Genomic DNA, 13,212 nt, shown 5'->3' with positions numbered 1-13,212 from the left:
AAGGTTAGGTTTAGAGTCTGCAAGCGTTTGGATGAGAGAAAACAGAATAATCCACTCGCACAAGAGTGTGCTGGTGTTGGTCTAATGCTCAAGGACAAAACAAGGGACAGAGGGGAATAAACCTTCATATAGCACCTCCTAAAGCCAAATACAAACAGGATCTCACAGCTACCCTGCCATGTACCATCATTATCCCCACTTGGCGGGAAAACTGGGGAATCACACAGCTCCAGTGTCTGGAGGCTGCATTTGACCGTGAGCCTCCTGGACTCCAGGCCCAGGGCTGCACCCACTGCATCACCAAGCTACCTGGAAAAAGAAAGGAAAAGCCCTGAGAGAAAAGCAAAGAAGGAAAAGAGGGTGCCTGGAGGGTTTTCCAGGGGCCCAAAGGCCAACCAGACAGAGCTCCCCACAAACAGGACAGCTTTGAAAGCTACATGTTGGATCACTCTTGTGTTTAAAAAGGAGAGGGGGTTGTGTACACCATAGTTCCCACTTTTGTCTGTTCTATTTATTCAGAAATGCCCCTCTTATTGAGTGTTTGTTAAATTCAGAATAGGTTTTATTTTTGAGGAAAAAAAAGTGCAGATCTGCCAAACTCACGGTCCTGGTTAATAAGCTGCAGTGGCCCTCCCTGTAGCCTCTAGGATCGAATGATGCAGAAGCCTCTGTTTGGACTTTCTTCCAACTCTAACCCTTCCCACTCTCATTACACATACCTCCTCCTCACGGAGGGCACAGTCCAGACACTGGGCTTCCTACTCCATTTCCCACCTCCATCATTTTGCATTGGTCGTTGGAACTGGCGCAGGCTGGTGCAGCGCCTGGCCCACAGTACGGCCTTTAACAAAGCTGTCATTGACGGTTGAACTAGAGGGGTCGCTTCCTGCTTAGAGGGCTATACTGTAATCTTGCGACACCGCCCCCCACCCCCGCCCCCGCACTGCCCAAGCAGGGATCAGCATCCCTGCCCCCACCCCAGCCTCAGAGAGATTCCCCAATGACCCGCCACTCCACATCTGCTGAGATGGGGCGGGGGGGGGGGGCGATGATAAGGAGGGCGCGAGCCGGGACTCCTCGGAAAAGTAGGAGGGGCCGCCTTATCCTGGCCCCTTCCCCCAGTGGGGCTTCCAAACTCAGGGGACCCCAGGGCTCCTTCCCAGTTCCTGAGAGCTGCAGACGTAGACACTGGGGAGTAAATCGGCCCCTGCGAACCGAAAGGCGCCCAGAAGTTGCTACGATCCACAAACTTGGGGCCAGTTTCCTGCCCCATGACGTGGAGTGTGTGGAGGGTGGGGCATGCGCCTCTGCAGACTTCCCAAAGAAGGCAGGACCACCCCCGCCCCGCCCTGCCCCGGTCCTATCCCTTAGCTGCCTGACACCCAGAAAGGCGCCCCCGCTGAGACTGCCCAGCTAAAGCCAGGTAACTGTAGACCCAGGGGATCGTGAGCACCCTCTGCCCAGCGCCCGTCCCCGTCCCCCGCCCCCCACCCTTCGGAAATAGAAAGGCCTCCTGAGCTGGGCAACGTAGGCCTCCACTCCCTCCCCTTGGACTCCCTGGAACTGGACACCCACCCGCTCCCAGTGCGAAGGCCTGGGATTGGACCCCGGGCATGAGGTGGGCGTGGCCGGGAAAAGGGAGAGAGGGAACAGCGGTCCAGCCTGGGCCAGACCTCCCCCATCCTTGGGGGGTGGGGAGGGGCGGGAGACCCCTCCCAAGATGGGGGCAGCTGTGAGCCCAGGCTGGACCCGGGGAAAGGGGCTGCCTGGCTGGCCCTGTGTGGTGCAGGCCTTCACTCTTGCCGCCGGGCCCTAGGATGGAGGATGACCCCACCGTGTTCACCACCCACTCACTGCCCGAAGACCCCCGCCTTTTAGCCACGGTGACTAATTCGTACCTGGGCACACAAGTGTACCATCACATCCTGCATGTGAGTGGCGTGTACAATGGAGCTGGAGGGGATACGCACCGGGCAGACCTTCCGAGTCCTCTCAATGTCCACCTGGTGGCTCCAGCCTGCCAAGGGGTTTCCATAGAGGAGACCTTTGCTCTGAACACCAAGACAGGTAGATGCCCTCCCCCCATTATCGGGTGCCTGGCAGAGTTCTCCCTCACCACTCCTGGGCCCCTTTGTCTCCCATCTCCAGGACACTGTCCCTCAGGTAGGCCTAGCTTCAAACCCCACCTCAGATGCTGTCTGGCTGTGACCTGAACAGATCCCCTAACCTCTGCTGGCCTCAGTTTCCTAACCTGTAAAATCAGGAGGTTGGCCTTCACATTCTGGGCTTTTCCAGTTATGTGTCCAGGTTCCTCTTTCCCCAGGTCCCCTGAATGGAGTGAGCCCGAATTCTCCTGAAGAGGGAAGGAACAGTAGCAGAAGGGCCACAAAGTTACAATGTCCCCGCCCCCATTGCCTGGGTGGCCTCCCCCGACACAAACCTTTGGGGGTCTTGAGGGGCAGCTGCCTTAGGGGACCCTGCCCATTTAATGTGGATGACAGAAGTCACCCATCCTGGGGCCCCTTAGCCCACGTGCCCAGCTCACCCCTTCCTCCTTCCTCAGGTACCTTTCTCCACACCCTCCGAGGTCCAGATTTCTTGGCTTCCCACAGAATCTATGCCCACCGAGTTCTCCCTCACCTGCTGGTCTCCAGCGTGTCCATTGGGCGCTTGGGCTCCAGCAGCCAGCCAATCACTGTGCACCTCCAGGCTGACTTCACCCCCCATAGTGCCGATCTGGCTTTGCACCAGGGCCCGGACTTCCGGGGTGCTCGGTGAGTGGGTGGGAGCCAGGTGAGAAGATACAGGCTGCTGGTGGGGGCCGGGAGGGTTGCAGTGCCAGGGAGTGGTGCTGGGGGCTTGTCTCCAGGAGCCCCATGCTTTGCCCACCTAGGTACTTATATGGCCGCACGCTGGTCCCGGAGGAGCCAGGGGGACCCCAGCCAGAGGTGCATATGCTCTGGACCCCGGTTCCTCCGTCACTGACGCTGTCAGAGAAAGAGGAGCAGACGTGGGACTTCCTCACGGTGGTGGGAGGCAGCCAGGAGGAGGCCGAGGGCCAGTTCCTGGAGGCCGCCTCCCTGCAGGAGGCAGGTGCCTTGTATAGCAGCCATGCAGATGCCTGGGGGACGCTCTGGGAGGCCTGTGCCCTGGACCTGGTGGGCTCTTTCCGCCTCCGCCAGGCTCTTCGGGGGTGTCTGTACTACACGCTAAGTGCCCTCCCGCACGAGGGCACCGCGGAACCTTTCCACGGGCTCAGCCCCGGGGGCCTTTCCAATGGGCGCCAGGGGGAGTGTTACTGGGGCCACGTCTTCTGGGACCAGGTGAGGATCCCACCGTCGCCCCCGCCCTGCCCCGTATTCCCTGTCTGGGCTCCGCTGTCTTCCCAACCTGGACTCCACAAGCCGGTCACCTGCCTCCTCACTTTCCCGTGTTCCCCCATGGCCTCCTTCTGTGAACCTGGGAGCCTCCGTAACCCCAAAACCTCCCCTGTCCTTGCCCCCAGGATATCTGGATGTTTCCCAGCATCCTGCTGTTGAACCCAGAAGCTGCCCGGAGCCTCCTGGAGTATCGAGTCCGGACTCTGGGCGGGGCCTTGCTCAACGCCGAGGAGCTGGGCTTCCAGGTGGGAGTCCAGGGCCCGCCCCTCCCGGGAGGCTCCGCCCCCTCATTCCAAGGGCCAGGCCTCCCCTCAAGGGGTGACCTCATCTTCCTGTCCTCCCCTGCTTCTGATCAGTCGAGTGAGTGACCTTTGCCAAGCGAGAGGGTCACAAGGAGGTGGAGGGGACTCAACCAGGAGAGAGCCCTTGGGGGTCCTGGGTACCTTGGGGGCCCTGGCCTCAGCCAGAGGCAGCACCAGGGAAGCCACTTAATCCTGTGTGACCTTTCCAGCCTCAGTCTCCTCACCTTCACAGTCTGCTTCCAGCCTTTCCCCACCGTTCCTTCCCATCTCTCCCACTAACCCTCAGCTCCTCAGGACCACAGGCTGATTCCTGACCTCAGTATTGTATCTTCTGCCTCCATGCTTTTGCCCAGGTTGTGCTCAGTGCCTGGCAAGTGCTCAGACCAGCCTCTACAAAGTCTTGGCTGCCTTTTGTACTCTGCCCCCAGCTGTCAGTGTCCTTAGACTCCTTAGGTTCCTTGGACTTACTTGTTTGTGCCTGTGAAGCCCTGCTCCAGCTTCTAGGTGGCAGAGGCTGCTTGGGCATTGTCTTCATTGGCAGTGAGGGGGTTATTCAATCTCTTATTTTGCAGATGAGAAAATTGAGTCCCAAGAGCATTAGGTCACCAAGGGGGTGATTCAGGCCCATGGCTCTGTCCTCAGGCTTTTCTTTCTCCTCCTCCTCCACCCTCAGGGTGCAAAGTTTGCCTGGGAAAGTGCTAGCTCTGGCCGGGAGGTCTGCCCTGAGGAGATTTATGGGACCCAGGAGATTCACGTCAATGGGGCAGTGATGCTGGCCTTTCAGCTCTACTACCAGGCCACCCAGGTAGCTCCTGGGGGGGGCGAGATAGCTGCCCAGACCCCCAAGGGGAGGGGAGCCCAGGGCCACCAGGTACCTGCTGGGGGGGGTACCTGCCCAGGTCCCAAGGGGAGAAAGGGGCCCAGGGCCACCAGATCCCTTTCTGGGACACTGCCTCAGGCCCCCAAAGGGACAGGACCCAACAGGATGAAGCTTGACTTGAGGGTCATGGGGCCAGGCACCTGCGTGCCCAGAAGTGGGGTTAGGGTGTGAGTCTAGGCTCTGCCAGAGCTGGGAGTAGGAAGCCTGGAAAGAAGGCTCCAGGAATGGGAGCAGTGACCTCCCCACTGCCCTCCCCTGCCCCAGGATCTGCAGCTATTCCAAGAGGCCGGTGGCTGGGATGTGGTCAGGGCTGTGGCTGATTTCTGGTGTAGCCGAGTCACCTGGTGTGCTGAGGAGCAGAATTACCACCTCCGAGGTGAGTATCCGGGGGGAAGGAAGGCCTATAGGGGGCAACCCCTCAGATGCACAGTGCTTTCACACCTTGTCCCCAAGACTGATTGAATTTTATCCTGCCCCTCTCCAGGAGTGATGCCCCCAGATGAGTACCACTCAGGCGTCAATAACTCTGTCTACACTAACGTCATCGCTCAGACCAGGTGAGATTTATTCCTGGCCACCCTCCTCCTCTGTGCAGAGGTGTTGAGGATGAAGGCCTCAGAGACACCTGGTACCCTCTTGACTGTACCTTCCTCACTCTCACACCTTGCCTCCCATCCAGCCTGCGCTTTGCAGCAGATCTGGCTAGAGACCTGGGCCAGCCAGTCCCTGAACACTGGGCAAAGGTTGCCGAGCAAATCAAGGTGCCTTTTGATCCTGAGAGAAATTACCACCCCGAGTTTGATGGCTATGAGCCTGGTGAGTGATGGCCTGCATCTGTCTCCACTAGCCCACCCATCTCCACAGCTTCCATCTCTTTCTTAAACACGTATATGTGGATATTATTGTTGTTATCATGATGTTTTTATATGTATGTATATGGATATATGGATGAGTGTGTACACACATGTATATATACACACATTTATATAGAAATACATACACATATTTTAACAAACATTTGTTTTATATGTATATATTTGCATGTGTATACATATGCCTTTTATCCCTCCATAAAAAAAGAAAAGAAAAGAAAGCCTCATAGCAAGTATCCCTGGTCAAGCAACAACAGATTCTCCCCTTGGCCAGGCCCCCAAGCATGGGCTTCATTCGGCTCTGCATCCCACCCCCAAGTGTGAGCCTCATTTTGTCCCCCCAGGCTTCCTCTCTGCTCCTCTGGAATCCTGGCTGACCATTTGCAACAACGAGTTCTTAAGCTTTCCGAGCTGTCAGTGCTTATAGGCTTGTCCCTGGGTGGTTGTCCTGGTTCTGCTCCCTTCTCTCTGCATTTGTCTGTGCAAGTCCTCCCAGGCTTCTCTGAAGCCATCCCCTGCAACATTCCTTACAGCCCATAGGGGGCTCCAGTACTTGTCCAGCCCTTCCCCAGTCGAGTTTCCACGGCTTTGCCAACCCCAAAGGAGCCGCTATCAATATGGGTGCACCTATGCATCCTTTTCTTCTCTCTGGGACCTCCTTGGGAAAGGAGTTCAGGGTACAGGGCTGGTAGACGCCTATGGGGCCCCAGGGCATTAGCCTCCCTTTTTCAAGGATGTCTCCTCAGTTTGATGAGATGGCAATGAGGCTCTGGGAACACCCCGACCAGCACCTTGAGCTGGAGGAAGGCCTTCCCAAGGGTTAAGCCAACACAAAACACTTTGTAGACATTCAATCCTCACAACAACCCTGGGAGGCAGAGGCTGTTATTATTCCTACTTTACAGACACAGAAACTGAGGCAGGCAGCAGTGAAGTGACTTACCCAGGGTCACACCGCTAGTCGGTGTGTGAGGTCACATTTGAACCCAGGTTTTACTGACTCCAGGCCCAACTATACCCACTTTACCCTGTTGCTGCTCAACATGTATTTATTAAACATTTATTTTTATTTATTTTGTTAACGCTTTTCCAATTACATGTAAAAGATTTTTTTTTTGGAGAAGGAAAGGCAGGGCAATTGGGATTAAGTGACTTGCCCAAGGTCATACAGCTAGTAAGTGTGTCAAGTGTCTAAGGTCAGATTTGAACTCAGGTCCTCCTGACTCCAGGGCTGGTGCTCCACTCACTGCACAACCTAGTTGCCTCTTCATGTAAAAGATTTTTACCATTCATTCTTTATAGTTTTGAGTTCTGAATTCTCTCTCTCTCCTGCCCTACTTCCAACCCTGACCACCATCTCTCCTGAATGCCCCTGCCTTTTGCCCCAGGAGAAACTGTGAAGCAGGCTGATGTGGTCCTCCTGGGCTATCCAGTGCCCTACCCCCTGAGCCCAGATGTTCGGAGAAAAAACCTGGAGATCTACGAAGCCGTGACATCCTCCGAGGGCCCTGCCATGTCTTGGGTAAAGGGGACAGTGCAACCAGATTTACCAGGCCCCTTCCTGGCCCAGGGTGGGCTTCCTGGGTCTGGGGTGGCTGGCCCCCTAACCTCAGTCTCCCCACCCGTGGAATGGGGAGAAGAGATGACTTGCTCCCCTTCTAGTTCCTCTAGGGCTTGGGGTTCTGTGGCGGGGCTCCTAAGGTCAAGGCCCAGGATGTCCCTATTCTATAGAGCATGTTTGCTGTGGGCTGGATGGAACTGAAGGAGGTGCAGAAGGCCCATGCACACCTCAGGAAATGTTTCTCCAACATCTCAGAGCCCTTTAAGGTCAGACCACCCTGCCCCCCAGCTTCGCTGACTCAGAGTCAGGAACAACCTGGGCTTGTGTCCCTGCTGTGATCCAGGCGCCCTCAGGCACCTGTGAGCCTCAACTCCCCCAGTTGTGCAGTGGAGAAAGTTATTCTTGCTCTCACTCTCTGTGAAGGGTATTGGGAGAAAAGTCCTCCACAAACCTTTGAAACTGGCCCCAAGAGTCCTAACCACTCAGACTCTGGCCCCCAGGTCAGGGGTGTGAGGGGGGCGCAGCAGGGTGTAGCTCCCCTCCCTCTTCCTTGAGGAGGCATGTCAGGTGATGGCAGGGGTTCTCCCAAGGGGTCCCCCTGGAAGTTGTTCTTGTAGGTGTGGACAGAGAATGCAGATGGTTCCGGTGCTGTGAACTTCCTGACAGGGATGGGAGGCTTCCTTCAGGCAGCCCTATTCGGATTCCCGGGGTTCAGGTGTGCGTAGGGGACGAGGGGGGGGAAGCCAGAGGGCTGAGGCTTCCCCCAGCCTCTCACTCTGGACTTTCCTTCTCAGGATCACCAGGGCTGGGCTGACCTTTGACCCCACATGTTCGGCCGAGGTCCTGTCCATGAGCATCACTGGGATCTCCTACCTGGGGAACAAGCTCCATTTCTCCTTCTCGGAGGAGACTGTGACAGTTAGCCTGACTGCCTCGGGGCGGGGAGGGGCCCCTCCCCTGGAGGTTCAACTGAGGACTTCTGGGAAGCGGCTCCCCCTGACCCTGGGTAAGCTTCCTGTCTTCAAAGAACTTTTTTCAGGTCCCCTATTGAGTCAACAAGCATTTATTAAGTGCCTACTGTATATTAGGCACCATGCGGAGCCCTGGAGATAGAAAGAGGTAAACATGGTTCCTGCCCCCTGGGCAGATGTATAACGGTCTCGTTTCAGGCCTCCTTCTCTCCCCGCCCTCCACCACGGAGGCCCCCAGGCCTCTCCACTCTTTGCCGGAGGTGTCTCCCCCCAATACTCCTGCACTGCTGCCCCCAGCCCCATTCCCAGCTTCCTCCTCAGTGTTGGTCTGGGTCTCCCCTCAGGACACAAGGTTTCCTTCCCCATCACTGCTGGGAGGATCCAGAGATTGCCCTCATAGGAAACCAGGGAAGCGGACCTGCAGGAGCCCCTCAAGCGCCAGGAAGAGAGGGATCATTCTCTCTCTCTCTCTCTCTCTCTCTCTCTCGCTCTCTCTCTCTCTCACACACACACACACACACACACACACACACACACACCCCTGACTGGGGGGGGCTGGGGCAGTGTCCTCTGCTGACATCCCCTCCTACCTCCCCCCCCATCAGTCCACTGCCAAGGCCTCCTCAACCTGTTGCCTTCTTTCCACACCCCTGGTGGGCGAGGGAGTCGGGGTGGGACAGGGACAGGCCCACTGCCTCTTCTAACTTGCCTCTGACACCAGCCTCTCCTTCCCAGATCCATCTGATGTAGAGGCACCCTCCTAAAGTGTAGTTCACCCCCCTCCCTAACCCTTATTGACCCTCTGGTGCCTACACAATGAAACCTGAATTTCTGACCATGGCATTCAAGGCCTCCATCTCCAGTATGCTGGCTGCCCAGTTTTCAACTCTGTACCCTCACTCCGTGTTCCATAGGTATGGAATGGCTTCCCCACCTCCACTGCCCACCTTGGCCACCTGCTCTGAGGCTGTGATTGGCCTCTCCCCCTCAGTCAGCCTCTCTTTTTCCCCTTCTCTCTGTCTTGTTATCTGTGTACTTGTGTGGACAGCACCTCCTCCATCCCACCCTTGGGGCCTGCACATAGCAGGAGCTCAATAAATGCTGACGGGAGACTTGAATTAAGTGGGCCTCATCCCTCCCCCTGCCTTAGAGGCTAAAGAGCTAAGGGAGTCAAAGGACTCCCTTTCAGGAGCCAAAGAGCTGCTAAGTCTCCCCTGTTCTCTCCACCCCAAGCCCCCTCAGGACTGGGATCTCTGCCCCCACCAGCCCTCTTGGGGTCCTGCTGCTTCAAGGCTGTTATCTAGCTAAGTGTTGTGTGGCATTATCTCCACTGACCCACTCTGAAGCCTCTTGGAGCTGAGTCTGAAAGAAGCTAGAGCTGAGACACCCATCAACCTGTGGCCTGGATTGGCTGGGGCCCCTGGGCATGGAGGAGACATCAGAGACCAGTGTGGGAGAAGGACAGAGCTCAGAGGCCCTTCACTTGAGTCAGGCTTTTATTCAGCACCTACTATGTGCAGGGCTCTAAGACTGGCTCTCAAGATCTTGGGGAGGGGGAGGGGGTGGTGATACAGCCCAGGTGCTTTGCATACATGATTTCATCTGGAGTTTTTAAAAGCCTGGATTCCTGCCTTCAAGAAGTTTACAATCTAAGAATGGAGGGCTGGCTAGGACACACCAGAATAAGCTGCTGAGGTTGGAGTTGGATGCAGGGAGGTGGAGTTATAGAAACAGCTGAGGGCCGAGGCCTCCCATTGGATGAGCCTGTCGAGAGAGAGAGAGAGAGAGAGAGAGAGAGAGAGAGAGAGAGTGCCAGGCCAAGCCAGACTAGGGAAGGGTGCTGAAGACTGAGTTGGGGGCATCCACGTTAAGGGTGTGGGCAGTAAGCTGGCAAAGGAAACTGAGGAAGATCCAACAGGGAGGGGGCCAGGAGCAGGGGAAGCGTCCAGAGGGGGTCACAGTGTCTGAATCTGCTCAGTTCTGGGAAGAGGCTGGAGAAAACCAACTCTAATGGGGCCTGAGGCCATGGTGCCTTAGGGGAGTGAGTATCACCAGAGTAGGCAGCTCCTAGGAGCCTCCAGAGGGGAGCGGAGGCAGTGCTAGCTCCGGTTCCCTCCCTACTCCAACAACCAGACAAATCTGCCCTGGGTGTGGTGGCTTCCCTCCACAGGCAGCATTTGGGACCGAATGGGGAATGAGAGTGGGCACCACCCTGTAATTAGGGTCGGCAGAGGGTCCCCAGGAGGGGCTCGGGCACATACTGCCAGCCCCAGGGCTGGCTGTCTGGGTTCTGGGTTCTGGGTTCTGGCTTCAATGCGGTCCTCTCCTGCAGTAAGTGTGAAGGAATGGCTGGGGAACAGGAGGAGGAAGGAGCCTCCAGGGAATCGAATGCGGCTTGCAAAGGCCTGACCCCACCCAGGGAGCCGAGTGAGGGCCGGCACGCCCACTAAGGGTGGGAGCTGGCCGATCCTCCCTCCTCAACTGAGAGACAAAAGCGGGTGAACGCAAAAGGACCTTTCCCCTCGCCACCCCCAGCCCTTCTATCCCGGCTGGAGGCCAGCTGGAGCCGGACAGAAGCCTAGGGTTCCAATGTCTTAAAGTGACACGCAGTCAGAAGTCAGGTCCTCACCCATTGGGCTTTGGTTCTAGTCCTACGCTCAGTCCCTGATTCTCGGTGACCGACCGAGCGCGCATACTCTCATAGGCACACACATGCTCTGACACCCCCCCACCCCCGCCTCTGCACGCGCTCACACACACACACTCCTCCTCACCATCCCGTCTAGCCGGGAACGCACACTGCCACGAGCACACACGCATTCACCCACACCCACTTTAGTGGCCCCAGAGCACCCACGAGAGGCCTCTGAACCCGGAGCAGAGGCTATCGTAAAGCCGTCTATGGAAACGCAGGGAGCCGCGCTGGCCCGGGAAGTGAGACGTGAAGCTGGAGTGATTGACTGGCGTATGATCCGAGTCATGGAGAGTCTGGCTGCGGGGCATGGAGAGGAGACACACAATGTGGTGCTGGGGACGTTGAGGAAAGGGGAAGGGAGCTGGGGACTGGCTTCAAATTGGCTCCGCCCAGGCTCCCTGCAGGAGAAGGGCTCAGGAACTTGTGAGAAGGTGAGCACCTTGAGACAGCTAAGGGGTGGGGAGGGGGAGGGATGGAATACGAGGGAGACCATTGGCCGGGAAGAAATCGAGAAGCCTGAGGGGCTGCCTTCCTCCCCACCCCAGACACGGCTTGAGGGATCATCAGGAGCCTAGACACCGAGGCTGCTTGGAGAGGAGTCAGAGGGGGTGGGGAGTAGGGCGTCTTGAGGGTTTGGGTGGGCGTGGATGTGAACGTCTGGAGAGGATGAGTGGGAGTGGATGTGTCGGGGGCGGGGGGTGGCGCAAGAGTAAAAGTAAAAGAGTAAAAGCAAGAGTAAAAGTGTCTGGCGCAGAGTCAGTCGTAATCCGCCTCGTTGAACTTGACGCTGAAGTAGCTCATGGAGCCCTGGGCCAGGCGGGACAGGTGTAGGGCTCCAGTCACCACCAGGGCCACGAGCAGCAAGGGCAGCAGCAGCGTCCACACGGTCGCCAGGATGTTATAGCATTTGGCCTTGGATCCAAAGCGCTGCGCCGCTTCCAGATCCCCAGCCACCTTCTGGTCCCGGGCCTGGGGCAGGGATAAATCATGAAACACTCCTTGTAGCCTGGCGCTCGGGAGACTTCACCCCAGCTGAGGGTCCTGGCCATCCGCCCCCGGGGAAAATGCATTAAGTCACTCACGCTGCACTCAGGAAAACCCAGTGGCTCCCTATTGCCCCTAGAGTTCTTGAAGGGGGGAAGGGAATGCGTTTAATTTTTTTTCCATTTAAAAATCTTTTCTTTGACTCTCATTTCCAGACTCCTTTGGGAGGAGAGAAGAGAGCAAACCCCTTGTAACGACTACGCACCCTCAAGCGATACAACTTGCCTCATGGGCCACGTTTCCAAAATGCCTGTTTCAGTCTGCACTAAGTTCAATGACTTAAACTAGTTATTCTGAGAAAGAAAAGGTTCACTGACTTTCCCGACTTGTCCGAGGAGACCCCAACACACAAAAGATGACGAAGCCCTGTTCTAAGATCAAATGGACCCACGATCCTGATGTGACCCCTGTCTCTGAGATGACACCCTTCGGCCCTGAGGTGACCACCCCCCGCCCTGAGGTGATCCTCGGCTCTGAGGTGACCTCCCTTCCCTTCCCCCATTGGGGCCAGATCTCGTGTGTCCCTGGAGAGCTGCATGCCATCTTCTCCATTAGAACAGGAGTTCCCTGAGGGCGGGAAGTGCTCTTTGCCTCCCTCCGCCCCTTAAAACTACCTCTAGCTTAACATCCAGCCTGGCATATAAACGCTTTGTGGACTGATTGATGGAAAGCCCTGTCGCGGTCTGGCTCCCTCAGGCATTCCAGGCTCTCACACTGGCCTTTTCCAATGAAACTGGCCTTCTCGCTGTCCCCTCAGGTGTTCCCAAGAGGACACACGGCATTCCATGGGTTCTCCAGCTGGTTCCCAGCCTCTTCCCTCCCTTATTACCTTCTAGGGTCGGTGTCCAGCCCCGCCCCTCCCCGCACACCTCTGGGGCCCTCCTCCTGAAGACTAGTCGAATGGTACTCCCCACCCCCACCCCCGAGTGCCACATGCCCATGCAAGGGTTTTTCCCCTGTAGCCAGCCAGGTGGAAGCCTCTTACCCTCCCCTTTTGCCCTCCCCCTTCCTCCCTCCCTCCCCGACCTCGGAATGCTCCCATCGCATCCCCCTACCTTGATGGAATAGGCCAGGGCCAGGAAGCCCAAGCAGCAGAGATTCAAGTAGAGAGTGTTGAAGACGGACCAAATCAAGTGGTCTCTCGGGGGGCGCGGGGCCCCCATGGGGATCACGGTAGCGGAGCTGGGCTCTGAGCCACGGGCTGTCATAGGTAGATGTTCCCCACGGGGGTACGACGTATCCATGGGTTCGAGTCCCGTATCTCCCTTAGGAACTCAGGCAGCCCAACTCCGAGGAAGGATCTGGCCAATCCTTTAATAAGGCTGCAGCCTAGCCGCATGGGTCTCTATATAGAACAGCAAATGACAGACTGGCCCTGGGGCATGGGGTGGGGGTGGGGGCGCAGAAACCCTGGGCACAGCCCGGAGCCATCTCCATTCCCACACACCCGTCTGGCGGCCAGCCCAGAGCCCAGACACAGGATCGCCCTCCCCACTCCGCCCCCGGC

At 57.1% G+C, this 13,212-nt stretch overlaps 2 protein-coding genes across 5 annotated transcripts; one reads left to right on the top strand and one right to left on the bottom strand.

The window, feature by feature from the left end:
- The first annotated feature begins 1,344 nt into the window (after positions 1 to 1,344).
- On the top strand, positions 1,345 to 9,084 carry PGGHG (protein-glucosylgalactosylhydroxylysine glucosidase). Of its 4 annotated transcripts, none has more exons than XM_036763703.1 (14): positions 1,345 to 1,423; positions 1,817 to 2,067; positions 2,564 to 2,774; positions 2,894 to 3,323; positions 3,506 to 3,625; positions 4,356 to 4,487; positions 4,827 to 4,938; positions 5,047 to 5,119; positions 5,242 to 5,378; positions 6,823 to 6,956; positions 7,166 to 7,261; positions 7,613 to 7,710; positions 7,790 to 8,001; positions 8,311 to 9,084. In XM_036763703.1, the coding sequence occupies exons 2-14, from the start codon at positions 1,818 to 1,820 to the stop codon at positions 8,364 to 8,366; spliced, it is 2,061 nt and encodes a 686-aa protein (XP_036619598.1). In that variant the 5' UTR covers positions 1,345 to 1,423; position 1,817; the 3' UTR covers positions 8,367 to 9,084. The 4 variants fall into 4 exon arrangements, with proteins under 4 accessions (XP_036619598.1, XP_036619596.1, XP_036619599.1 ...); XM_036763701.1 differs by lacking the exon at positions 1,345 to 1,423 and adding an exon at positions 1,547 to 1,618; XM_036763704.1 differs by lacking the exons at positions 1,345 to 1,423; positions 7,166 to 7,261 and adding an exon at positions 1,547 to 1,618.
- A 2,333-nt stretch (positions 9,085 to 11,417) lies between these two features.
- Positions 11,418 to 12,949, bottom strand: LOC118854310 (interferon-induced transmembrane protein 5-like). Its single transcript, XM_036764669.1, has 2 exons — positions 12,761 to 12,949; positions 11,418 to 11,630 (listed from the first exon to the last, which is right to left on the bottom strand). Exons 1-2 carry the CDS (start codon positions 12,947 to 12,949, stop codon positions 11,418 to 11,420), a joined length of 402 nt encoding a protein of 133 aa, XP_036620564.1.
- Positions 12,950 to 13,212: the final 263 nt, after the last annotated feature.

The sequence above is a fragment of the Trichosurus vulpecula genome, chromosome 6, assembly GCF_011100635.1.
Source record: "Trichosurus vulpecula isolate mTriVul1 chromosome 6, mTriVul1.pri, whole genome shotgun sequence".
NCBI lineage: Eukaryota > Metazoa > Chordata > Mammalia > Diprotodontia > Phalangeridae > Trichosurus > Trichosurus vulpecula.
The sequence above is the reverse complement of the archived record's forward strand: the minus strand, read 5'-3'. Positions and strand labels throughout refer to the sequence as shown.

What these genes read in the sequence shown, in the direction of transcription:
- PGGHG (XM_036763701.1), top strand. An exon ending in TCTACTACCAGGCCACCCAG is followed by an intron (nt 4,488 to 4,826) that starts GTAGCTCCTGGG and finishes CCCCTGCCCCAG; the next exon opens with GATCTGCAGCTATTCCAAGA. An exon ending in AGGGCCCTGCCATGTCTTGG is followed by an intron (nt 6,957 to 7,165) that starts GTAAAGGGGACA and finishes CCTATTCTATAG; the next exon opens with AGCATGTTTGCTGTGGGCTG.
- LOC118854310 (XM_036764669.1), bottom strand. Translation starts at nt 12,949, where the DNA reads ATGGATACGTCGTACCCCCGTGGGGAACATCTACCTATGACAGCCCGT. An exon ending in CCCTGGCCTATTCCATCAAG is followed by an intron (nt 11,631 to 12,760) that starts GTAGGGGGATGC and finishes TCCCTGCCCCAG; the next exon opens with GCCCGGGACCAGAAGGTGGC.